At 38.6% G+C, this 25,510-nt stretch overlaps 1 protein-coding gene across 2 annotated transcripts; it reads left to right on the forward strand.

Annotated features, from left to right (window-relative positions):
- The first annotated feature begins 2,511 nt into the window (after positions 1–2,511).
- On the forward strand, positions 2,512–25,321 carry KATNA1 (katanin catalytic subunit A1). 2 transcript variants are annotated; one of them, XM_079779849.1, is made up of 11 exons: positions 2,512–2,791; positions 11,349–11,523; positions 13,124–13,281; positions 13,470–13,650; positions 15,845–15,966; positions 17,174–17,279; positions 18,757–18,915; positions 21,879–22,005; positions 22,500–22,634; positions 22,950–23,076; positions 23,860–25,321. In XM_079779849.1, exons 2-11 carry the CDS (start codon positions 11,362–11,364, stop codon positions 24,056–24,058), a joined length of 1,476 nt encoding a protein of 491 aa, XP_079635975.1. In that variant the 5' UTR covers positions 2,512–2,791; positions 11,349–11,361; the 3' UTR covers positions 24,059–25,321. The 2 variants fall into 2 exon arrangements, with proteins under 2 accessions (XP_079635975.1, XP_079635974.1); XM_079779848.1 differs by having other exon boundaries at positions 2,512–2,671.
- The last annotated feature ends 189 nt before the right edge of the window (positions 25,322–25,510 follow it).

Raw genomic sequence — 25,510 nt, forward strand, 5'->3', positions numbered from 1 at the left:
GCTGGGATAATAAAAAAAAAATTGAAATCTTTCAATTATGTGTGGAAAGCTAACTTTTAAGCCACTTAAGTATGTTGTTATTTTTATTCAAAAGTTTATTTAAACCATTTTATTCTCAGAAAACTTATTAGAAATTTGATGCTTTGGAATTAAATATATAAAACTAATAATACCTAGTTAGATTAAGGCAAACTGAACAGAGTATGAGCCAGTAAAATGGCTTCATAAATACAATATTCCATGTTAAAGTCTTCCTTTAGATCACAGATTTAAACCTTTTTAATTATTAATCTCTGCATTTAGTATCATTTGAGTCCAGTTTTTAAAATGTGAAGTTGTTGGCTAATGTTTTTTATTTTTTATTTTTATTGATCTGAGAGAGACATCAATCAGTTGCCTCCTCTACCTTCCCCCACAGGGGACTGAATCTGAAAACTAGGCATGTGTTCTAACTGGGAATCGAACCCTCAACGTTTTAGTGTATAGGATGATGCTCCAATCAACTGAGCCACCCAGCCAGGGCCTAATCTGTTTTAATAATCCTTTATTATATAAATGGCCTACAATAAAATATATATGTTGTTATATTTTAAGTTAACTTTACACAGAAGAACAGATATTTAGGGTTTTTCTTTAAGCATTACCATCATTCTTTTTATCCTCTTGTTTGCATTCCCTTGTAAAATTATATTTGGTCTCCATGAGCATTGTATAGCTGATGCAAACTGCATTATTTTAATGACGCATTTTACTACCGTGGGGACCAAAGTTTGGCATGCTTAAAGTTGTGACTATACCTTGTTATGCCAAAGCAAAACAATTTATCTGCTTATGTGTGCGAGGTGTAGAGGGAGGATGTTAAATTTGTATTTGAAACATAGTTACTGTCTTCCCTAGTATTCAGTCTTTCCTTCCTTCCTTAGAGTCACCTAGAGATCCTAAGCGATTTGCTAGAGTTAGAATCTCCTTGGGACTTTGAGTTGTTTTTCCTGGAGAGGGGTTAAATTTGGTGGAAAGGGGAGTTCTCCTGAGTACTTAACCTCCTAGAGAGGTGGACTAATGACAAGGCTGCTCTTGTTCCCCGGCATCCATCCTCTCCTTCCTCCTTTCACTAACAGAGCCCTCCCTCACCCCTGTCCCAAGTTGTGACCACCCCACTAGAGCCCATGTTTCTCATATTCCCTAGTACTTAGGTGTGGCCACAGTACTAGGTTTTCGCCATTGGGATATGAGCAGACGTGATGTGTGCAAATTCTGTTTTGTACACTTAAAGTAGATACTGCTTGCCCTCCACTTGTCCTTTCCCTCTTCCCACAGGATGGAACAAAAACAGAGTTGGGACTTCATGTTGACCATAAAAACTAGGAAAACACCCTAGTGGTGGTAGATCAACAAAATGAATAGAACCGGGTTACCCGCAAGTTTGTGTGAATCAGAGCTGTCTGTCCAGCCTAATCTCAACCGCAGAATGTTAGAGGGGAAAAAAACACTATACCCATTTGTTACCGCTGCTGAACCTTATAACAGAGTGTATAATATGTATTAGTGTTTAATTTGCAAATCAATTCAAGGAGGTCATTTTGTACTTTGACTATCTCCCATGCCATCAGTCATGAAATTCAGCTATTTTTATCTTGTACATTTTTCTCTAATTCATCATCTTCATACCCATTGTTTGTTACTAATTTGATTGATACCCTCATTTGTACCTCCGTGAAATGCTTTTTATTTCAAAAATATATATTTATTATAGTGTATTATGCTCCATTACAATAGAGGTCATATCCACCATAGCAAAACTATTATTTTCTACTTAGTTGATAATTCTATATGACTTTAAAAACAAAATACAGCATTTTGTTGACTACTATATACCCATTCCTACAACAGTGTCTGGCACATAGTAATTGCTCAATAAATATTGGCAGACTGAATCGCCTTTAAGTCTGTTAAATTACTGGGATGCTTTAAAATTAGACTTTTAATTTCCATGCACTCCTAAAGGAAAACCTATCCTAACAGGAGACAAACTGGAGGAAGCACAGTTCTGTCCAGTGCGTATCTGTAAATCGTGAAACATGGTAATTTTAAAATGTTGACCAAAAAAATCACGAGAATAAAATTCCACCAAGCAGCGTGTCTGAATATTTGTTTACCCACTCCCTATTTTATCCATGTTGTGTCGTGACAAGCGCCCCAGCCAAATTCTGAGTATTTGGTTCTAAAACAGAATTTGTCATAAACGAATTGTATGACCTTTGACACTCACCCGAAAAAAAAAAAGACACTTTGACTTCTTACTTTCCGAGGAATATGATGAAATCAAATGGGAGGAAAAATGAGCAAACACTTCGGAAAAAGTACGCGCCATGGTACTTGCTTAAGCCATCACCATCCCAACTTTCATCCCCACCCCGCCGGGAGGAGGCGACGGGGACTGCGCAGGCGCCTCCCGCCCCCGCCCCCGCCCCCGCCGGCCACGCCCATTCCGCGCCCGGCGCGCGCACGCCGCCCGGCGTCCTCGCTCCCGGGGCGTCGCCCCGCGTGCGCCGAAGTCGCCGAGGCCACCCCCGGCACCGGAAGTGGCCCTGGCGAGTTTGCCTTCAAATTCTTGGTTAGCTGAAGCTTCGCAGCGGGGCTGGCGACGGTTGGACCCGGCGCTGCTGGGACGGTGAGCACCGATCGGGGTGGTTGGGGCTGGGCAGGGCCCTCCTTCCTCGCCCGGAGCCCCGCTCCACCCTGTCCCTCCACCTGTCGGTGGGCGGTTTCCGAGGAGCCTCGGCCTCCGCAGGTGAGGGTTCGCTCGCCTGGTGCTGTGGGGACCGCCGACCCCCGCGGCCGAGTCGGGGAGGGACGTCGGGGCCTGGGTGCGAGACGGCTGCGCCTGCTGCTGGGAGCCAGCCCCGGTCTGCACGGGGGTCTCAGGTCCTAGCTGTGGTCGTGGACACCTGTGGCTTGGGTGACGGTCCCCTCACCGGAGCAGTTCTGTCCGGCGGGGACTCCGGGGGCGCCCCTGAGGACCCCATGTCTAGACCTGTGCCATTGGAGAAGGTTCTGGCCAGGAGAACGTGTTTTTATTCTCCTGTGGACGGATCCTCTCCCGAATCCGTCCACGCTCCCGTCCCCGAAATCCTCGCCCTAGGGAAACGGCGGGTAGGTCGGTGTGACCTCGTTGGGATGGTTATTTCTTACTTAGTTTACCCCGGAGCCGGGGGAGGTCGCAGCCCTTTTTGTGGAGAGTTGGTATCTTTTAAAAATGTTATCCCTCGAAACATTTGGTTCACATAGTGTCGTACAGGACGTCGAAGTTAGAGAGAAACGTGGGTCGGTACGTGCCTTACCGGGGAGATACTCTCGAGCCCTTTTATTTGATCTACAGTAATTTTCTCTGTGAACTGCGGAGTGCCAATTTTATGTCAGTTACTCAATTCCAACAGCACAGTGTTACAGCCTTCTCTCTTGGAAGACTTATTTTAAATGTCTTCCTCTTTGAAATCAGACCTTTCATCGCTGCTGGAAACATTCCTAAGCGTTTTGGAATGTGCCACCCATCTCTGCCGCATGGTAACAATGCTAGAACCCCGAGGTGTCCGGAGCGCTGCCCGCCGGGTTCGTGCATGCCCACCGGTGTCCATGCCGCCCTGCTGTCTTTGTCGTCGGAGAGTTCTCACACAGAAATAGCGGCAGCGTTCTTTTTCTTGGGTTAATCCTAGTAACTTGTGGCCCGTTTTATGGCTTTAAACAAAAGGCAGTGCCCATCAACTTTACAACAGTCCTCGGCTCTGAAAAGCTACGTCAAGTTCCTTTATGGCATTGGTTACTCAAGAAGCGTTTACCTTTTATAGATTCAGTACTAGACGTACTGTGTAGTCTGCATCTCGTTTTGAACCTGGTCTCACAATTCTGACAAGTACCCAGGATTAGAGAATCTTGTAGAATTTACTGTATTAAGGGTTGAATTTCTGTGTACAACAATGTTTGCTTCTTCTTTTTTTTTTTTCTTAGCTACTTAACTGGTTAAAAAGATAGTGTATCGTTTTAATTCTCAGACCCATGCAAGAGGCAACCACTGGATGTGTCTCTCTCATATAGATGTTCCTCCTTCCTTACCTCTCTCCCTCCCTCCTACTCTCTTGGGGAAAAAAATCTATGGAAAAAACCCTCAGGTGAGGATTAACAGACAAACAAACAGATATAGTGTATCAGATCCAAATGGTCAGTGTTGATAATATGCTAAAAAGATTATGCTGGTAGTGTTTATTGATATGGCTTTTAAATTACATTTAAATTATGTTCACTGATTTATTTTTGCATTGTTCAAGGTAAATGTAAAGAAAGTTTACTAAATACATATCTAATATAGGTATTTTTTTCTAAGCAGGTTGTTTTTCAGTGCTTTTTAAAAATATATATATATTTTATTGATTTTTTTACAGAGAGCAAGGGAGAGGGATAGAGAGTTAGAAACATCAATGAGAGAGAAACATCTATCAGCTGCCTCTTGCACACCTCCTACTGGGGATGTGGCCACAACCAAGGTACATGCCCTTGATCGGAATTGAACCTGGGACTTTTCAGTCCGCAGGCCGACGCTCTATCCACTGAGCCAAACTGGTTAGAGCTTCAGTGTTTTTTTTATATATTTACTAGAGGCCCAGTGCATGATTGAATCATGCATGTGTAGGGTCCCCTACACGCTTTCGCTTTCGATCACGGGGGAGCTGGGCGCCTGTCCGCTGGTGCACCGGGCCTGGTGCCTGAGCAGACAGGCACCCAGCTCCCCCGCTTTTGATGGTCCGCGGTGGGACGTGAGCTCGTTTCCCCAGAGGCTCCTTCTGTGCCGCAGCACAGCCATGGCGCAGACGCTGAGCTCGAGCCGCCAGCGTCCCGCCGGCCCAATCGGCCCCCCCGAGTCCTGCCCCCCCCGCCTCCTGGCCAATCGCGGGCATAGCGAAGGTACAGTCAATTTGCATATTTGTCTATTATTAGGTAGGATGATATGATGATTATAAGAGTAAGAAAAATGGATGTCATGCTATAATTAGTCATGGGTCACTCATTTATTGCTTATTCATAATCATCAGTGACTGAGTGTCAATTAGCATTATGGTTGCTTTCATATTCTAGACATGAACATACTGGAAATTGCTTAACATTGTATTGTCACATTTAAAGTTAACATACATTTGGTTCACTGAAATGCCTTAGGAAAATACATGATTTGAACTTTATCTGTTTTTATTTTAGGACATCAGTTTTGCAGATATTTTTAAAATTGATACTGATTTTTAAAATCTGTGCTAAGCAAAGAAAAATACACCTGGAATAAATAAAATGATACCCCTTTCACTAAGCTACAAGGATTTCAGGGTCTCATTTCATCTTATTTTTGTCTTCAGTTAAATTCCTTGCAACTCAGTAGGTGCTCTGTAAATATTTCTTGAATGACCTATGCACATATGGTAAAAACTACAGTATAAGTGGAGCCCTGTCTAAGATTCCTTTAAAGATTAAGTGAATAAGGTATCCTTTTTATTGACCTTTTACATTTTTTTTTTTAGTCTCTGTGTCATTTATTTCTGCTCTGATCTTTATTATTAAGGTGTCCTTTTTAGATGTGAAATAGGGAAGGCCCTGAGTTTGTTGTTTTGGAAGAGAAATCTTAGAATTCAAATATTTGAATCTATTGCCCATTTTTCAGTGTCTTTGATCACTTCTTTCCCTAATCCTAGAGGAGAAAAAGACACTTTAAGTCTGTTTGTGGAGACACTATACCACATCAGAATTAAGCTTGCTAGAAATTTTGCAGTGTTTAATTTTTAAAAATTTGACTCTATTACTTGAATTAAGATTTTATGGTGCATCATACTTAGTTAAAAAAAATGAGTTTAGCTGAATCATAAATACTCAAGTCATGTAAGAAAAAGGGTGGTTTTGATAGAATTATATAAAGGAAAAGTTTGTTGTCAGATAAACCAGGCATCACCACTTAAGGTTATTTTTCTCTTTAATGACCTCTGTAAATCAATCTCATTTTTAAAAAATGTTCTTTTTATTGATTCTAGAGAGGAAGGGAGGGAGAGATAATCATTGAGCAGCAGGCTCCTACACGCCCCCACTGGGGATCCAGCCTGCAATCCAGGCACGGGCCCTTGACTGGAATTGAACCTGGGACCTTTCAGTCCGAAGGCTGACGCTCTATCTGCTGAGCCAAACCAGCTAGGGCTGGACAGTCTCATTTTTATGTGTTTTATTAATTGAACCAGTATGTAGTGTTTACAGTTCATGGTGGTTAAATTTTGGTCTATAGGCTTTTCTTGAAATATATTAATTCATTTATTACCAGATATTGTGCTCGTTAGACCCACTTTCTGTCCTCCTGAGTGTAATTTTAGTAATGATAAGGATATATTCTTGAAAGTTGGAGAATCTTAAATTTAAAGTGCTGACATTTATTTGAGAAGAATAATGTCTTTGGTTTAGAGACTACTAAAAGAACAGGGAGAATTATTTTTGTCTAACATTTAGTCAACTAAGGATATTTTGATACTGTTTTCAGTAAACATGTTTCTTTGATAACCAAGAATTTTTCAGGTCATTTGTTAATGTGGCCTTGGATAGACTTTTCCTTTTTGTTTGTGAGAAAGAGTCAATTCATTGGCTCCTAAGGAATTTTATCTTACTAGAAGGAAATATTCACAACACAGAGAACCTTCAAAGAAGGCCTGGAGTGCGTTTGTGTGTTTTAGGCCATTGACTCATGGCTCTAAAAAAAAAAAAAAAAAAAAAAAAAAAAAAATGAGGACCACTCATATACATTCATGTATAAATAACAACTTAATTTAGATTTTTATTATTTTAAATGGGGAAAGGGAAGAAAGATCAGGAGAAAGTCTATTAAGGGAAAGAGGGAGGGAGCAGAGAAAAGGCATGAGAAGCCTGATAGACAAGCTCGTCCAGATCTGTGCAGCTGGCCTCAGCTGGCCTCTCTGTTGCCTAGACCAGGTGTCAGTGTAGGGCATGTAGTTTCAGGGCAGAGGCAGTCCCAGCTCTGACAGGGCTGATTTGAGGGTCAAGGAATGCCAGTGCTGAGGGGAAAGAGCTGGACAAAGGTAGGAAATTTTAATAGTTAAGACAAAAACTTGGCACTATTCATTCATTTAAAGGTTAATTATCTGCTGTGTGCCAAGCAGAGGTAACAGAAAGCCGTGATCACTGGTCATGGAGCTTTTATTAAGATAGAATATTACCTAAGTGACTCCAGAGAGTTGTTATTTAGGTCATGGGATTTTTTTCTCTTTCTTTTGCATCGCAGATGCCCAATCTTGAGTTACTTATAGACCTCATTTCATAGCTGTGCAGCAAATTACCCTAAACCTAGTGATTTAAAACAAACATTTATTACTCATGGTTTCCTTGGTCAGGCTCTGGGCCTGGCTCAGCTGGATACTTCTGATACAGAGTCTTTCACGAGCTGTAATCAAGGTATCTGGGCTATAGTCATCTCAAAGCTCAATGGGGAGGATCCCTTTGCGCGTAGTACTTGGCAGGATTCAGTTCCTCTGGGCTACTGGAGTGAGGCCCTCAATGCCTGACTGGCTGATGGCCTGGGGCCCTCCTTCAGTTCTTTGCCATGTAGAGCCTCTGCACTGGTTTCCCTTAGAGTGGTCTAGCAAGAGAGCAAGAGGCAGCAAGAGAGCAAAATGGAAGTCACAGCCTAATCTCAGAAATGACGTTCTGTTATTTGTGCATGTTCTGTTTTTTATAAGCTCACATTCAAGGGGAGGTGATTACACATGGGTATGGATACTGGGAGGCAGAGGTCCTTGCGAACCATTGCAGAGGCTCTCTGTGATGATCAATGGATAAAAGGCTCTTCTTTTGTTGTATTTATTTATTTTTTCTTTCCTACTCTTCATCTTCTTTCTCCACTCATATTTCCCTATCTTATCCTTCACAGACACTTATATACTTAATATATACTTAATATATATATTCTCAGATGTGTATGTAGCCTTTAAAAAAGTGTTTTATATAGCACATATAAGTAAAAGCGTTTTTAAAAATCCTCACCCATGGATTTTTTATTTTAGAGAGAGAGGAACGGGGAGAGAGAAAGAGAAACATCGATGTGAAAAAAGAAATATCGCTGGGCTGCCTCCCATAACACTCTGACTGGGGATTAAACTCTCAACCCAGGTATGTACCCTGACTGGGAATTGAACCCGCAACCCTTTGGTTTTCGGGACAATTCTTCAACCAACTGAGCCACCTGACCAGGGCAGATGTAGCTTATTTTTAATTTATAAAGTGTATTAGAATTTACATCTTGTTCTATGTCTAAGATTTTTTTCTGCCCAACCTTGTATTTTGATGAACTATCCATGGTGCTATTTGTAAAATTTACTTCCATCTGCTACGTGGTATTCCATTGTATGTATTCACCACTTTTTTTTTTTTAAATTCATTTCCTAGGTAGATTGCCTCCAACTCCTTGATTTCCCAAATAATTAATGTCATTAACATCCCCAAACAAGTCCCTTACTGGACCTGTGTGAGACTTTCTCTCCATGATATTTACAGAAGAGTGGGATTGCAGGGCCATCGGATGTATGCATACAGAATTCCCCTTAGTACTGCCACATTGCTCTCCAAAACGACTACCAGTTTATACCCACAAATTATATGTGCAGGGTTTTTCCCCCCCAAATCATTGGAAATACTGAATATTATTGGATTTATTGTTATTTTTAAAAGTCTGGTAAATGTAAAAGGGGTGTCTTCTTGTTCTTATTTGCATTCATCTGTTACTAGTATCTGTACTTCTTAGCTAGCTTGAGTTTTCCCTTCTGTGAATTGTCCTTAATGCTCTCTACCCATTCTTGTGTGAAGTCCCTTTGTCCATTAGTGTGAGGAATTGTAAGGATGGATTTTCTGATCTTAAGTTATTCTTGCTGATCATGGAGAAGGGGAAGGGGAGGAAGAGAAAGAGAGGGAGGGAGGGAAAAAGAGTTAGTTGACACTGTTAGCTAACATTTTATTTAGGACTAGAGGCCAGGTGCACAAAATTCATGCACAGGTAGGGTCCCTAGGCTTGGCCGGTGATCAGGGCCAGTTGGGGCCTTCCGGCTGCCAGCCAGGGCCTTCCTTCCCTGGCTGCCGGCTGCCGGCCGGGGCCTTCCTTTGTTCCGTGCCACCCCCTGGTGGTCAGTGCATGTCATAGCGAGCAATTGAACTCCTGAGGGGACACTTTGCATATTAGCCTTTCATATATACTAGAGGCCCGTTGCACAAAGAGATTCGTGCAATAGTCCTTCCTTCCCTTGGCTTCCAGCACTGGTTTTCCTCCAGCACCCGGGACCCAGGCCTTCGCTCCGGCCAGAGTCTGCCTTCTTCGTCTTCGCTGCAGACTCCAGCCGGAGTCTGCCATCTTCGTCTTCGCTGCAGACTCCAGAGTTTGCAGTTTTATCTTTGCTGTGGCACTCCGCTCCTGTAGATTCCTTCATCCCCTGCCCTCCCTCTCATAGCAGGTGTCCTGCCCCGCCTGGCCACTCTGTGCCTGGAGCAGCTGGGCGGCCGCCATCTTTGGCCTTCTAATTTGCATACTCACTCGGATTGGCTGTGGGTGTAGCAGAGGTATGGTCAATTTACATGTTTGTCTATTATTAGGTAAGATAAATACAGATTCCCACTTCTTCATACATAATTGAAATGGGCTTTGTATTCTTACTCAGTTTTGAAATTGAGGTGATCCCAGCCTCAGAAAAAAGAGTTGGTCAGTTTATCTCTTTTTTTTTTTTATGGACCAACTTATATGTGATTGGAATTATCTTCTTTTCTACTTAGAAGGTAGGTAAAAGCTCGCCCATAAAAAAAAAAAAAATCCCTCTGGGCCTGGAGCTTTTTAAAGGGGGAGGTCTTTTATTAAAATTTCCTTTTCTATGCACTTAGACAAAAAGAAAAGGGTACTGGACTTGCACTTGCAAGGGTGAGCAAGGATTGGCCAGGACAGTGCAAGTCAGAAAGGGCTCAGCTAGAAAACTCTCACCTGGCCCTGTTTACCTGTGGGCTGCCGTGGACCTCCCACACACCAAGACCCCATCCCATCTGTCAGATCAGTTGTTTTTCAGAATTTTATGTTTAATTCTGGGACCCATCAACCTTCTGTGAAATAATTGTTATTCTTCTAGGATTGGTTTTCAGAACGGGGGCCAGTAGTTATCTTGGCGTCTGTCTTGCCTTATATTTAGGAATTGAACCTAATAGCTGAGATTAAAGATGTTTGAGTTTGAAGTTCTTAATACATATCCTAATACATAATACATGACATGTATCAATCAAGTCTAACTGCGTAAAGGAACAACAGTTGTTTGAAGAAGGAGAAATATCAAAGACTGGCAGAAAATAGAAGCTGAGGTGGTTGCTGTGATTTTGACATCCCTACTTCTCCCTGGGGTGGTTGTGATCCCATCTCACAAGAAGCATAGAACCCACCCCCTTCTCTAGTATGGCATTGCTGATTTTTAGCTCTTCCACCCACCAACGTTTCCCATTAATCTTGCTTAAATTTTTTTTTCTTTTTATTGATTTCAGAGAAGGGAGAGGGAGAGAAAGAGAGAAGCATCAATGATGAGAGAGAATCATTGATTGGCTGCCTCCTGCACACCCCACACTGGGGATCCAGCCGGCAATCTGAGCTTGTGCCCAGACCAGGAATTGAACTGTGACCTCCTTGTTCATGGGTCAATGCTCAAGCACTGATTTGACCAAGTTGACAGAATTAGAATTGGAACCAACATTTTTCTAACTTCAAAACACACATGTTTTCTGTTCCTCATTGCCTTCCAAAAACTATCTAACATTTTACATTTGTTCTGCAGATATTCAATAATACTTATTTGCCATACACTGAGGATACAGCCTCACACCTTCCAGATGCTAATCCTACTCCCAAATAACTTGGTCTAGTAGAGATTAGACATATCAGTAACTATAATTCAAAGTAGACAAGTGCCTTGAGATGAATGTCCCAATAAAGTGCGAGGGGACTTTACAAGGGGGAGGGTTTATGTTGAACGGAGAATTTCAGAGGTAGACATACAGGGACAACTGCCATCTCACCTGGGCTTTGACACATAGGTAGGGTTTGGCTTTGGGAACTAAGGAATTTCTTTGAAGGATTGAAAGTAGCATGAGCAGATGTATAGAGATGGAAAGTGCAGTATGTATGTGCTTGTGAGTTTCTGGAGGGAGCCCTAGAAAGTATACTTTTAAAAAATTCTTTGTAGTACTTATTTTTAAGAGACATATAATATGAAATGTTTCTTTTCCATTTTTTTTTTTTTTAGCTTACATGTGAGCATGAGTCTTCTTATGATTAGCGAGAATGTAAAATTGGCTCGTGAATATGCATTGCTGGGAAACTATGACTCTGCGATGGTCTATTATCAGGGAGTTCTTGACCAAATGAACAAGTATCTATACTCAGTCAAAGATACGTACCTCCAGCAGAAATGGCAACAGGTGAGAATCATGACTTATGTATCTTTTAAATGGTTTAAGTACTCAGGAGATTTCAGTTATCAGTGCTTTTTGCAGTTACACATTGAGAGTATATCATTTGTTACATGAATTTGTATATAATGTTGAAACTTGATTTATTATATTAGTAATAGTCTATATTCACCATCATCAGTATTATAAGCTCTATTTAATTATTTTAATCGTTGGAATCTAATATTTTTCTAAGTAATGGTTTTCAATTTTTTTTCTAGATCATGTTTTTATCTGGTAAAATTAGAGTTGACTTTATTAAGCCATTTTCAAAAATGCACTTGACACCTGACTCTCATGGATACCATATTTTCTATAGAACAGGATAAAACAGACCATACTTGAATTCCATTTGAGGAACATTAGTCACTGAAGACCAATAGAAATTCACAGGTGGAAACTGTAGAACTTATAGGTACAGTTGAAGGTGGCATTTATAATAAGGTTCAACTATGTCACAGAGGAAAGAAATGTTACAGAAATTAATAGTATTTTGAGCTGGTCTTCTAGGTAGAATAGTATCCCTTGGATTCTACTGAACTGCTTTTTTTTTTTTTTTTTTAATAGTGTTCCATATTCGTCCTTAATTTCTTTAAAAGAGAAAATATCCTACTTTTTAAAATGTAACCTCTTTTCCTAAATCTGCCTCTGCACATCTCTGATGTTACTGGAAGGGGAAAGTATTTCATAAGGAGTTTTGCTTGTCACTGAAAGACTTACAAGACCTTTTGTTCTTAGGCCAGATACTTTTACTTTAAAAGTCTAAGCTTTTTTTGTAAAGATACTTAAGTCATTTAGTTTTAAGACATAACATTACCAACTTCATTTCAACATTTCATATATATATATATATATGTAAGGTTTTAAATTGAGTCAAGATCGCTTTTAAAAAACATCTTGGTTGTATGTGAATCGAGCCATTTATCTTCTGAAACCAAATTGCAATCCACTAGTGAGTTATGAAATTAGTGGATTCTAATCAGCATTTAAAAATTGTCAAATAGCATCAAAAAACGCATCAAAGTACAGCTTACAAAAATATTATTTTACCAAACTTTAAAATTACATCTAACTTTTTAATTTGTTTTGCAATTTGAATAAAAACCGAAAGTCAGCAACATGGCTTAATTAGCCAGAATATTTAATTTATTTTATCAGAATTAATTCTGCAATTGAAAACAAAGAATTAATGAACCATTATTAAAATCTTAACAGAATATCTTGGTGTGATTTATTGAATATTTGATGTCAAAATGGAGGTTTCTTTTTTAAAAATTGATATTTAGAGAGAGGAAGGGAGGGAGAGAGAGAGAGAAAGAGAGAGAAACATCGATCGACGGCCTCTGCATGTGCCCTGACCGGATATCACACCTGCAACCTGGGTATGTGCCCTGACCAGCAATCAAACCCACCACTTTCTGGTGTACTGAATGATGCTCCAGCCAACTGAGCCACACCGACCAGGGCAAAAGTGGAGGTTTCTAACATCTCTAATAAAAGGCACTAGTTTAATCTTGACAGTGATTTATTAGTTATAAAAATATAAATAGCTGTATTCTCCTTCCATCAGGTGTGGCAGGAAATAAATGTGGAAGCTAAGCATGTTAAGGATATCATGAAAACACTAGAGAGCTTTAAATTAGACAGCTCTCCATTGAAAGCTGCACAACATGAGCTTCCAGCTTCTGAGGGAGAAGTCTGGTCCTTGCCTGTACCTGTTGAACGAAGGTAAGTAGAGACCTTTTAAGAAAGACATGCCTTTTGGGGGGGAAAGAAAGTTTATTCACTCCTATCTTGTATGCAGTTATTGCCTTGGCTTCTTTAGTTAATGGGCTTTTATACACTATTTGTGTTCATCTCTATTTGGACCAACTCCAGGGGTTGATTATGATTTTAATGATCTTGTGTTTGATTAGACCCTCACCAGGTCCTAGAAAACGCCAATCATCTCAAAACAGTGACCCGAAAGCACACAGTAACCGTCCAAGTACAACTGTCAGAGTTCACCGTCCATCTGCACACAATCTTCAAAATGACAGAGGGAAAGCTGTGCGTTGCCGGGAAAAAAAAGAACAGAATAAAGGAAGAGAGGAAAAGGTAAATGTTACTGATTTTCATAAATGAAAAAGTTATTTTTTAACTTTAAAAATGAAGACTGTACAGATTTTAATAATTTTTAGTCATTAAAACTGCCAGACTATGACAGCTCTTTCCTTGGGCCTGATAATTCACTAGAGAGCTCACAGAACTTAGGAAACAGTTTACTTACTAGATTGCTGGTTTATTAAAAGGATACCGCTCAGGAGAAGCTGGATTGAAGATAGGGCGAGGAATGAGGGAAGGGACACAGAGCATCCAGGCACTCTCCAGATTAATTAACTCTTTTAATTGAGACAGTGGATTTGGATTTTGCGTCTATAATTTTGTCAGCTTTTAAAATAATTGTTTTTAAACCCAGGGAGTTATATCCTGGTTAATTGACCATCTTCAACTTCATTTTGAGCATCCAAAAGGAATCTACATTTTTTAAAATCTCTCGCTGCTTTCTTTTACCACCTGGTAGCTGTTAGTATGTTAATTTAGAGCAAGTTATTGCATAGGTGTATACTTAAAGAGAAGTGTACTAGGTCAGCTAAATCAATAAAATCCTATTAAAAATGTCAAAATTTGAAATGCCCTAACTTCTCTTTCCTGACCTATTACAGAATTGTTTCTTCTTTCTGCTTAGCTTAAATTTGTTTTGCTTTGGCTACAAACATTCCCTCAGCACTGTGTTCTGTGGGAGAAAGGAAAGTGAGAACTAGAACGTGTCTTCCATATGTATCTTCCTGGGCTTACTGTGTACTTTTCCAATAGTCAGGGACAGTGTCTTCTTTCTCCCCCCACAGCTGCTAGCACAGAACAGATTCTTGGTAGATAATCTCTGAGTGAATAACAACTTCATAAATACTTAGAAAAGATAACCTCCTCTTTTAAATGTTAAACAATGCCTTCCTTATACCTTTCATGTTAGTATTGGATACTGAATAGTCTGTAAATTGTAAAACAGACTTATTTAATCATCTAGTGTAAGACTATGAATATCATAAATATGGATTAAGTCTAGACATTAATGTTGACTGTAGAGAGCACCATTGACAAATCATCATGTTATGGGCAATGAAATGTTATGGACATGGGATAATAATCCTAATACAAGATCGAGTAAATGATTATTTACACTAATGCAGAGCTTCATAAATTTTTGGTTCATAAAATTCATGAGTGTCTCAATAATTTTTTTCACAGCACATCTAGGACAAAAAGAATACCTACTATTTATGAGGAGGTTAGGTTCAAAGAACTTTGTTTATGTCCTATCAACACCTTTCTCAGACCCTGGAGGCAGAGTAGACACTCTTATTCCTCTTCCACATCGATTTTTCCCATTATATCTCTTATCACAGCTATAGTCAAAAACCTAGCTTTCTAAAATACGGCATTTCTGAAAGGAATGTAGTGGTCTTCGTGTAGAAAACTGAACTACTTTGAGTTGATAGTTCATCCAGTGTTCAACAGTTGTTGCCATGCTTCCCTCAAAATTTTAAAATATCAAGTGGGGGCATCTGTAATACTGTAAACAATTTAAACATTTTTGTCTTAAATATCTTTCAAGTGCCCTATGAGTTTGCCATCGTGCCCTGGAATACTTTAGTATATATTTTGGATCTTTGGCCCTAATGACTGACATCACAGGATGGGAGCAGATCTTACCTAAGGACTGAGATGTCTCTATTGGAGGGTGGGTGGGAATAGTGAAAAGGGATATTTAACACAGTCACCGGTGACTGACACTAGACTTTCCATCCAGAAGACAAAACAAGCTGGGCACTTAACGTGTTAAGGAACATTAACGAGGACTGGTTAAAGATTGAGCCATAGTCTTAGTCGAATAATCCATCTATCTTTAACCTTATCTCCTCTGAAGCTTTGAGACGAATATCACACATATCTGATGTTCACTAGTGACCACAATTAATCTCAGTTTTAATTTTTTTGTTCTCATCAGTTCTTGTGCATAATCTTTTTGTTTTTAACACCATTGTCATACTTTTTGAATAAAAATTAAATATTGAGGATGAAACTCTGATGTAGAAGGATGACTTCTAGTCTCTGATTCTGCCTTTATTACTTGTACTATTATATTAGCTTTTTAAAAAATATCACTTGACTCCAATCTTTTTTTCTGACTCAGAAACAAAATACAATTTTTGAGTCAATCAAAAGCTCTTGTTTTTTTGTCCCGATGTAGAACAAATCACCTGCCGCAGTGACAGAACCAGAGACCAATAAATTTGATAGTACTGGATATGATAAGGACTTAGTAGAAGCTTTGGAAAGAGATATAATTTCTCAGAATCCCAATGTTCGATGGTAAGTTATAATAATTGGGTGTGCTGTTGTTGCTTTTTGGGGTAGAAAATGGAGCAGATGTGGGCATATACTGAAGATCAGTCCTTGGGAATAGAACCAGAGTCCATGCAATGAGAGTGTTACATTTAATGCAAAACTCCAGTTCAGGCTGTAACAAGTTTTTATCTGAGACTTTATAATAAAATAAATAATAAAATAATAATTTTTTATCAAATAAAAAATCTTAATTACAGAATGGGAATAAGATCATAGAAATTTCATTCAAAATATGTGTGGCCTGGCTGGTGTGGCTCAATGGTTGAACCTCAACCCAAGAACCAGGACCGTGGTCGGCAAACTGCGGCTTGCGAGCCACATGCGGCTCTTTGGCCCCTTGAGTGTGGCTCTTTCACAAAATACCACGGCCTGGGCAAGTCTATTTTGAAGAAGTGGCATTAGAAGAAGTTTAAGTTTTAAAAATTTGGCTCTCAAAAGAAATTTCAATCGTTGTACTGTTGATATTTGGCTCTGTTGTCTAATGAGTTTGCCGACCACTGAACTAGGAGGTCACTGTTCAATTCCTGGTCGGGGCACATGCCTGGGTTGTGGGCTGGATCCCCAGTAGGGGGTGTTGCAGGAGGCAGCCAATTGATGATTCTCATCATTGATGTTTCTATCTCTCCCTCTCCCTTCCTCTCTAAAATCAATAAAAATATATTACAAAAAATACTATGTTTGTAGTAGTGGTGGTGGTAATTTTGTGGTTGCAACTTCATAGCAATTTCTATGATACCCTTTATCCTTGGTGATTACCTCTTAATAGGGTTGGGGGCAAAGCAGCAGTATTGCAACCTGTCTCTGCTTTATGCCCTTTTTATTTTTTATGGTTTTTAAAAAATGGGCTCATTGTTTTTAAATCATGAAGTTTATGGAATGAGCATCAATAAGAGCAAGAATTTAAAATGAGATGGCATAATAATTCTTGAGTGGGCTGTCGACCTGTGTTCTCTTTGGCCATGCTGAGAATCACCACTGACAAAAACAAAGTACAGATTGTGCTCTTTATGTGGTTGGCATGGCCTCATCACAGTGTCTTAGTTCACCAGAGCCAAAGGAGCGCATTCTGTCAGCAATGTCAAACCCCGTGCTTCCAGGGGTTCTCAAGAACGACTCCATAGCGTTAAATATATACTCCAAAAGGTGGTTTATAAAATATCTTCTGTTTCAGGGATGATATTGCTGATTTGGTAGAAGCTAAAAAGTTGCTTAAGGAAGCCGTGGTATTACCAATGTGGATGCCAGAATTCTTTAAGGGCATCAGGAGACCGTGGAAAGTAAGTTTATTATGGCATGGTCAAAGTGAATGGCCAGTACATTGCTATAGAAAGTCAATATTTATCTGTTTTAGGTGAAGTGAGGAGAGAAAGTAGTAGAGTAAGTAAAGAAAATTTAAATTAAAAACAGTATGTTGTGTTATTCAGAATTTTGTTTAGACCAAAAGCTATTTCTAGGTTCTCAGAATAATAAGTACAATATGATCTTGGAAAGTTGGACACGTGGCAGATTTAGAATGAGCTTGTATTTGCAAATGTAAACAAATTGCCTAATGTAAAAACACTCTATGTTATGTGTCATGTTGCAAACTTGTATCCTATTCTTAAGAAACTAAGACATATTTGCATCTATTGAAGATATTTTTTTAAGAAATGAGACATATCTATATCTAATAAGCACTTTTTAAGGTCATGGGTCGATCTGAAAAGAGACTGTCAAAAAACTCTTAGATTTGGAAAATATGCTAATAGCTAAGCACTAATTTTAAGTCTTTATTATTTATTTATTTACTTACTTATTTTTATTGATTTCAGAGAGGAAGGGAGAGGGAGAGAGAAATAAAAACATCAGTGATGAGAGAGAATCATTGATTGGCTGCTTCCCGCAAACCCCACACTGGGGATCCAGCCTGCAACCTGGGCATGTGCCCTGACCGGGAATCGCCGGTGACCTCCGGGTTCATAGGTTGACGCTCAACCGCTGAGCCAGGCCGGCTGGGCAATTTTAAGTTTTTAAATGTGAAATGATAGCAAGATAAAAATTATAAACATTCTTTGAGTATAAATATGTAAAAAACAATAACTAATTTATTTGAGCAAAAAGACTAGCAGAAAATATATTCAGATAGTATAACAATACCTGTGGTAGGATATGATATTGTAATATCAGTATTATAATATTGATTATATTTTTTCTCAGTTCTGAGTTACATATCTATATATATAAAAGGCTAAGTGACTGACCATTCATCTGCCTGCCCGACCGACTGGCCAGTACATATGGCACACACTGGCAATTTAAAAATAAATGTTGATAAAGCTCTTGCTGACGCCAATTGCAAACGTGTGTTTCAATCTGTCATTGTCGATCGTGAATTTGGTTGTTTTTGTTGACATTCTGAAGCTAAAAGAAAGCAGCAGCATTGACAGAATATGTCTGAAGACCAACTATTGGCACAACCTGACACTTCTATTATAGAGAAAGGGCAAATAGTGATATTAAAACATTTCTTCTAATTAATTTCCTTTCAATGTGCACGAATCTGTGCACCGGGCCACTAGTTTTAAATAATGCTGTTATTATACTTTTATAATAGATAAAGTAAATTTGTGATAAAGTATACTTCTGTTTACCTTTCTATTTGTCTTTTGTCTTAATATTATGTGTTAGTTGAAAAGTGATGCTTAGTAATGGAATTCTTGTGAATTAGAACAATGACAGATACATCCTTCATTTACGCTGTTACATTCCCAACAGGGAGTGTTGATGGTTGGCCCACCTGGCACGGGAAAGACCCTCCTTGCTAAAGCGGTAGCTACAGAATGCAAGACAACATTCTTCAATGTCTCTTCATCAACGCTGACTTCTAAATACAGAGGAGAGTCTGAGAAGCTTGTTCGCCTTCTGTTCGAAATGGTGAATGTTTGAGACAACTCTGATTCTTTACCTCTAAAAGGGGAGAAAGTGAGTTGTCACTATCTCCAGTGTGTAGAATAGCTAGGAAGAATGACATTGTGCCCAGAGTGTGATTCCTGTGCCCCTGAAGCTAGAATCCTTTACTGATGTGAATAACTTGAGTTGCTCTTCATTCCCTTTCCTCTGGAGGAAAAGCCACCTCTGTTAGCTTATGGGCATGCTCACATTATGGGATCTGCCTTACTAATCTGCTATAGGAATTTGAAATGGTGTTTTTAAAATCAGTAGGCTTAGTTATAACATGGTAGATGCAGTATGTTAATGAAAAAAGGTGAAAACCATAAGTAGTTGTGGAACTTAGATCACCTCCAATCTATGAGATATACCAAATATCCCAAGTTTAATGACCCAATCTTTGGCTTAAGTTCTTTGCTCCATACTTTGAGTTTCTTTTATGTTCTTCCACTCCCACTAATCTAGTATCAGTAGGAGAAATGTAATTTAACAACTTCTGGATTGAATTCAGTAGACTTTGCTAAGCTTTACTGATTATTTCAGTCTTGCCGCATTTACGAAGTGGTGCTGCTATAAGTATGAGGACACATTCTTATTGTAAATAGTGACAAAGACTTGCATTTTTACTCTTGGTGGACAGAACCTGGGACCATGCTAATATTATACCAGATCTTCCTTCCTAGGCTCAGAATAAAACAAAACAGCAAACAGCCTCATAATTTCAGGTTCTTTTCTTATAAAGGCTTCTTCTGTTTTCAATTCCTGTTTTATTTTTCCTTCAATTTTGAAAATCTATTAGGCAGGATGCAAATTCTAAGAAGTTCTCAATGGCTTATTAATAGCCCATTCCACAGTAGGAATCTAATGAACCTCTGAGATCATTTTGGAAAATTAGTTTTCCCTTAGCTTCTGGGGCAGGGTGGTGGGGGAAATTATATTGCCAGTATTCCAGAATAACAAGGCCTTTAAAAATGTTACAAGGAGTTAATGACTAAATGTGGGGGTCGTTAGAGTTGGATGGCATGGGTTCAGATCCCACCACTGTCACTTTCCTAGCTGGCTAACTGTGGGCAAATTCCTTTCTTGATCCTCAGTTGCTTCATTTATTAGTATAAAAAGAGGCCAATAATAGAGGACCTACCCCTGCAATGTTCAGTGGGTAAAACAAGCTAATACACATAAATTGCTTAATACAGAGCCTGACATATGAGGCCTCATAGATATTAGCTGTTGCTTTTTATGAATTATTTGATATATTTTCTAATGTAGGGTTTATATTCAAGAAAACGGACCATTTTTTTCTATAGGGGGAAGCCTTTAACAAGGTGCTAAATTGCATTATTTTTTCTTTTTTAAAATATATTTTTATTGATTTCAGAGAGGAATGGAGAGGGAGAGAGAAATAGAAACAACAATGATGAGAGAGAATAATTGATCAGCCGCCTCCTGCATGTCCCCCACTGGGAACTGAGCTAGCAATCCCGGCATGTACCCTTGACTGGAATAGAACCCGGGACCCTTCAGTCCACAGGCCGCTGAGCCAAACCAGCTAGGGCGCATTATTTTTATAATGAGGTTTATGAAGCCCTCTCTAACAGCTTATTTTTTAAAGGTATTAATAGTCTGAAAAAATGTTTTTATTGATGTTTAAAGGGGGAGGGAGGAAGAGACAGAAACATCATTGACGAGAGAGAAACATCAATTGGCTGTCTCCTGCATGACCCCTACAGGGGATCTAGCCCACAACCTGGGCATGTGCCCTGACCAGGAATCAAACTGCGACCGCTTGGTGCATGGGTGGATGCTCAACCACTGAGCCATGCTGGCCGGGCTGGACTTTTATTTTTTAAAAAAACCTTTAACTTGCTTATTCAGTTCTGTTTGAGAAATCTCTGTTATCATTTAGTTCTTTTTTGTGCTGTGATTCTATAAGTTTGGATATTTCATTTTAAAAATGATTAACAAAGGAAACTTTAGTTACTGTAATAAATTGCTTCTTTAGACTCAAGGGTGATACTGTTGAGTCTTACATAGCTATTTACTAGATTAATACTTGACTAGGTGTTATTTAATGGATTAGTCTTTCCTGTTCTGTGGTTTGAGGAAGAATGCATTTAAGGTACAAAAATAAACTTGGGAGGTGTTATTCAGCCATAAGACAGAATGAAGTACTGTACATGCTACAGTATAGATGAGCATTGAAAACGTGCTACGTGAAAGAAGCCAGACACAAAAGATCACATATTGTATGATCCCATTTATTAGAAATGTCCAGAATACAGAAAACAAATTAGTGATTGCAAGTTGGAGGAAGGGAAATAGGGCTTTTTTTGGGGGGTCGATGAAAATATTCTGGTATTTGATAGTGGTGATTGTTACACAACATTGTGAATATACTAAATTGTACAATTTAAAGTGGTTTAAAATGGTAAATTTTATATGAATTTTTATCTCAAACAAAAAAACTTGGGCCATATAAATTTACTCTTCTAGTTCACTACTTAAGAGGATTTTAAAAAGTACTTGTTAAATAAAAAATGGCAATTAGAATTCCTTAGAGAGAATCTATGTAATTTTACTTAAGATACTGATTTTCTTTAACCAACTTTTTTCTAGAACTTTAGAACCCTTAACCAGTATCTGTGTTTTCCCACCAGTTGTTAATATTTTTGTAGTACACAGGACAATCCTGTATTTATATCACTCATAAGTAAATATGTATCGTTATAGTATTGAATGGCAAAAAAGTTTGCCGTATAATACTTGAGTAACTAAGTCTGTATTAGAAACTATATTTTAGCTGTTCCAGTTTTATCCTTTCCCCCAATATTAGGACAAGAGGGAAAGATACACAGTGTGACAGACTCCTCAGCCGTTTTGTGGTTGCTAAACTATAAATTACTTTTAAATGAAATAAAAACCTGGTGTTGCATGGTTTCTTTCTTTAGGCTCGATTTTATTCTCCAGCCACCATATTTATTGATGAGATTGATTCCATCTGTAGTCGCAGAGGGACTTCTGAAGAGCACGAAGCAAGCAGGAGGGTGAAAGCCGAGCTGCTGGTTCAAATGGATGGTAGGCATGTGTATATGCGTGAGTTGACCAAGCTCTGCTCGTGGTGCTAGCCCACACAGCTCCCCATGACGAGAGGGGCTGCAGTGTGACAGCATAAGGTGGTACACTGACAGTGAGTCATGCCAGAAATGATGGCTCTTCACAGGCACCCTTTGGCATATATGCTGTTCTATTTTTAGCCATGCATTTGAAATAAATGCAGATCAATTTGCCTGAGAAGGATATGTATGCTTTTGAAATTAAAAAAAAAAAAAAAGGTATGCAGTTGAGCTGGTCTTTTGATTATTTTGAGTCATATTGTTTGCATACTACAAGAACTTATTTTTCTAGGACCAAAGTTTACATATGTACCAGTTTGTTTTAAAAGTTTTAAAGAGGCTTGACCATTATACTACCTTGTAACGTTGTGCTAAATATTTGATGATCTTTAAGTAATTGAGCTTTATTTTATATATATGAGTTATCTTTTTACTCTCCCCTCACCCTTCTTTTAGGTGTTGGAGGTGCTTCTGAAAATGATGACCCTTCCAAAATGGTTATGGTTCTGGCAGCTACTAATTTTCCCTGGGATATTGATGAGGCTTTAAGACGACGTCTTGAAAAAAGAATCTATATTCCATTACCATCAGGTATCTTCATGTGAATCTTGTCAGAAAGCTCATAACTCTTCGTTTTTCTTAGAAATTTTAAAATTTGGTATTAACTCTCTTTCAAGAGACAAATGTGGGATGTTTTTCCTTATGTTAACTGGCTTGGCTATATCTAGAGCCTGAGAGCCTTGGTATTAGGAAATGTAAAATTCAGTGAGTAATAGCTCTTAAATTTTTAAGCAAATGAGCTCTAAGAGTTGGTAAACAACTTCTCATACAAAGTGGACTTGAAGAAAAATAATACACTGTGTTTATGTGGAAGGCTTATATTTTTAAATTTGTTTCTACCACTAGCAAAAGGCAGAGAGGAGCTATTACGAATAAGTCTCCGTGAGCTGGAATTGGCTGATGATGTTGACCTTGCACGTATAGCAGAAAACATGGAAGGTTATTCAGGTGCGGATATTACCAACGTGTGCAGGTATGAATTATTTTGGAAGCATAGGTTTTTGTGGGTCTAAACTTATGACGTGTTTATGCCAAGTTAAGATAAAGACACACTTTATAGTCTACAGTCAAAGACACAAGTTCTGGTATTTAGTTAGTGTTAGCAGGTGCTGGTAAAATACTGGTATATCTTATAGGTCAAGTCTGCAGTTCATTTGAAAACTACAAGTTCAAGAAGCTAATGTTATAACAGTGAGTGTAAAATAGAAAATCTGTAATTGTCTTGGATTAAAATGATGTTGGTGCAGTTGTTTAGTATACTGTCATGAAGGAAATAGAATTGTGAAATAAATTGACATGGCATACCCAAGTAGAGTACAATCTCAGTTTCAGTGAAAATGTCCAAAATGTGATAGGAATAGCAGTAAAAAAGAGAAAAGACTGCTTCTAATCCAGCTTATTCATAAATTTTATTCTAGTCCAAGTATTAACTCAGATGATTTAGCAAGGTGCTTGATTTAGTTTCGTCCTCTCAGAAGTGAGCCTGTCAGGTTAGGGCTCTTGTGAGGATTAGTGATAATGTGTGTAAAAGCTATGTTGCCATCCCTTTGTATAAGTGGTGGCTGCTATTAAGAATAAAACTTGGTGATAGGAAAGAGGTGCTTGAATCTAAAGTTTCTCCACAAAATACGAGGGGGAAAGGAGAAACCACCTAATAGGATCAGGTAGCTATTCCTGGTCATGTAGGAAATATATTTTTCTAGTTAATAGGTTTTCATTCAATCAAAATATCACTTAAAATTTTTTTAAAACCTAGGGATGCATCCTTGATGGCAATGAGAAGGCGCATTGAAGGTTTGACACCAGAAGAAATCCGAAATCTTTCAAGAGAAGAAATGCACATGCCCACAACCATGGAGGATTTTGAAATGGCTTTAAAAAAGGTTTCTAAGTCAGTATCTGCTGCAGACATTGAAAGATATGAGAAATGGATATTAGAATTTGGATCATGCTAATTCTCACATGTAAACTGTGAGAAACCTGCCTTAAGTATTTGAATAATTAAATGTAGTATTTCATTGCACGGAGTGCTATATTTTTTTAAACTTTCATAATGGTAAGATTTTTTTTTAAAAAAAACCATATGATTCTTAATAAAGGCAATTTTTTAAAGCTATAAGCAATTTATTTTACTTTAGCATTGCCTGATTTATTTCACTTACTACAAATGTTGTAATACAGATGCTGTTACTTAGTTTGGAAAACTGTCTGGATATGCACTTCTAAGAATAGCATCTTCCACGTCCATGGCTGCTCTTTCTTCTAGGTAATAAGACTGGCTCTAGCTCCTTGGGTGCCAGTGGAAAACTGAAAATTCCAGAACATTTTTACACAAGTAGCCAATTGAAACATAAACCAAGCCCAGATTGCCTTCCTGCTTGTGTTATGGTACCTTCCCTCCATTTCCTGGGAGATCTTTAAAGATCCTTCATTTCACTATGCATTTAAAATGAAAAAACATATATCTATATACAACCTTGCCTGACTTTATTCTGCCTGCATAAGAGGCTGCACTACAAGCAAGTAGATACTTCTAAGTCTATGCTGCTCACTGTATTATAATAAAACTCATTCACTCATTCACTCAGGATACTAAGCATAATTAAAAGTTGATGATGTAAGTAAAAGTTAAGTGAAATACAAGTTAATGGTATAAAATTTTAAATAAGATTTCTATTTATGATTACTTGTAAAAAACCCAAAAGACTTATTGTGTCATCCCATAGAAAACAGAGCCTCAAGAATGCTGAGTGCCTTGCTGTGGTCCTTCTCACTGGTAAGGAGAAAAGGCAGGATAGGGATCTACTGACTGCAAAGCCTGTACACGCCAATTGGCCATGTAGCCTTCTACATGGTTCTCACCAGAGCCTACAAGCTTATGCTGAATGGATGAAATAAGACCGTCATCCTTTGGAGTCAGAATTGGTGATTTCTAGCAACTTAGTGAGGAAGGACAGAAAAAAAATAGTGTGACCAACTGGGTGACTTTAGGATTTAAATTGTATGCTATTATTTATAATATGGAGATAGTACTTTTCACAGGGCTGTTATTCCTTATTAAAAACAGGCAAAATGAAGCATCACTCCTCAACTCTCTACCTGCCATGCTTCTCTCATACATCCATATCTATTTAGCGTAAATATGAAGTGGCTTTAAAAACCTGCCATAACTTTCTTGGACAATGTGTTTAAAATGATGGGTTGCAATAAAAACCTTACTGATAAAACAGAATAGAACGTATCTATCACATGGAGTAAAGACAAATACTGTATGTACTAGGTCACACTGTAAAATATAAGTCAATAGGGTAATGGTTAAAAAAAGACCAAGAAAAGAAAAAAAGGCCAAACATTACTGTAGGATAAATAGCACTGTATTTGGAACCATAAGGTATATTCTAATTCCA

This window comes from Cnephaeus nilssonii, assembly GCF_951640355.1.
Source record: "Cnephaeus nilssonii genome assembly, chromosome: 9".
NCBI lineage: Eukaryota > Metazoa > Chordata > Mammalia > Chiroptera > Vespertilionidae > Cnephaeus > Cnephaeus nilssonii.

Bases quoted from the DNA above. Each gene is read 5' to 3' on its own strand.
- KATNA1 (XM_079779849.1), top strand. From the start codon at position 11,362: ATGAGTCTTCTTATGATTAGCGAGAATGTAAAATTGGCTCGTGAATAT. The intron at 11,524-13,123 runs GTGAGAATCATG...TCCTTCCATCAG, and splicing joins TCCAGCAGAAATGGCAACAG to GTGTGGCAGGAAATAAATGT. The intron at 22,006-22,499 runs GTAGGCATGTGT...CCCTTCTTTTAG, and splicing joins GCTGCTGGTTCAAATGGATG to GTGTTGGAGGTGCTTCTGAA.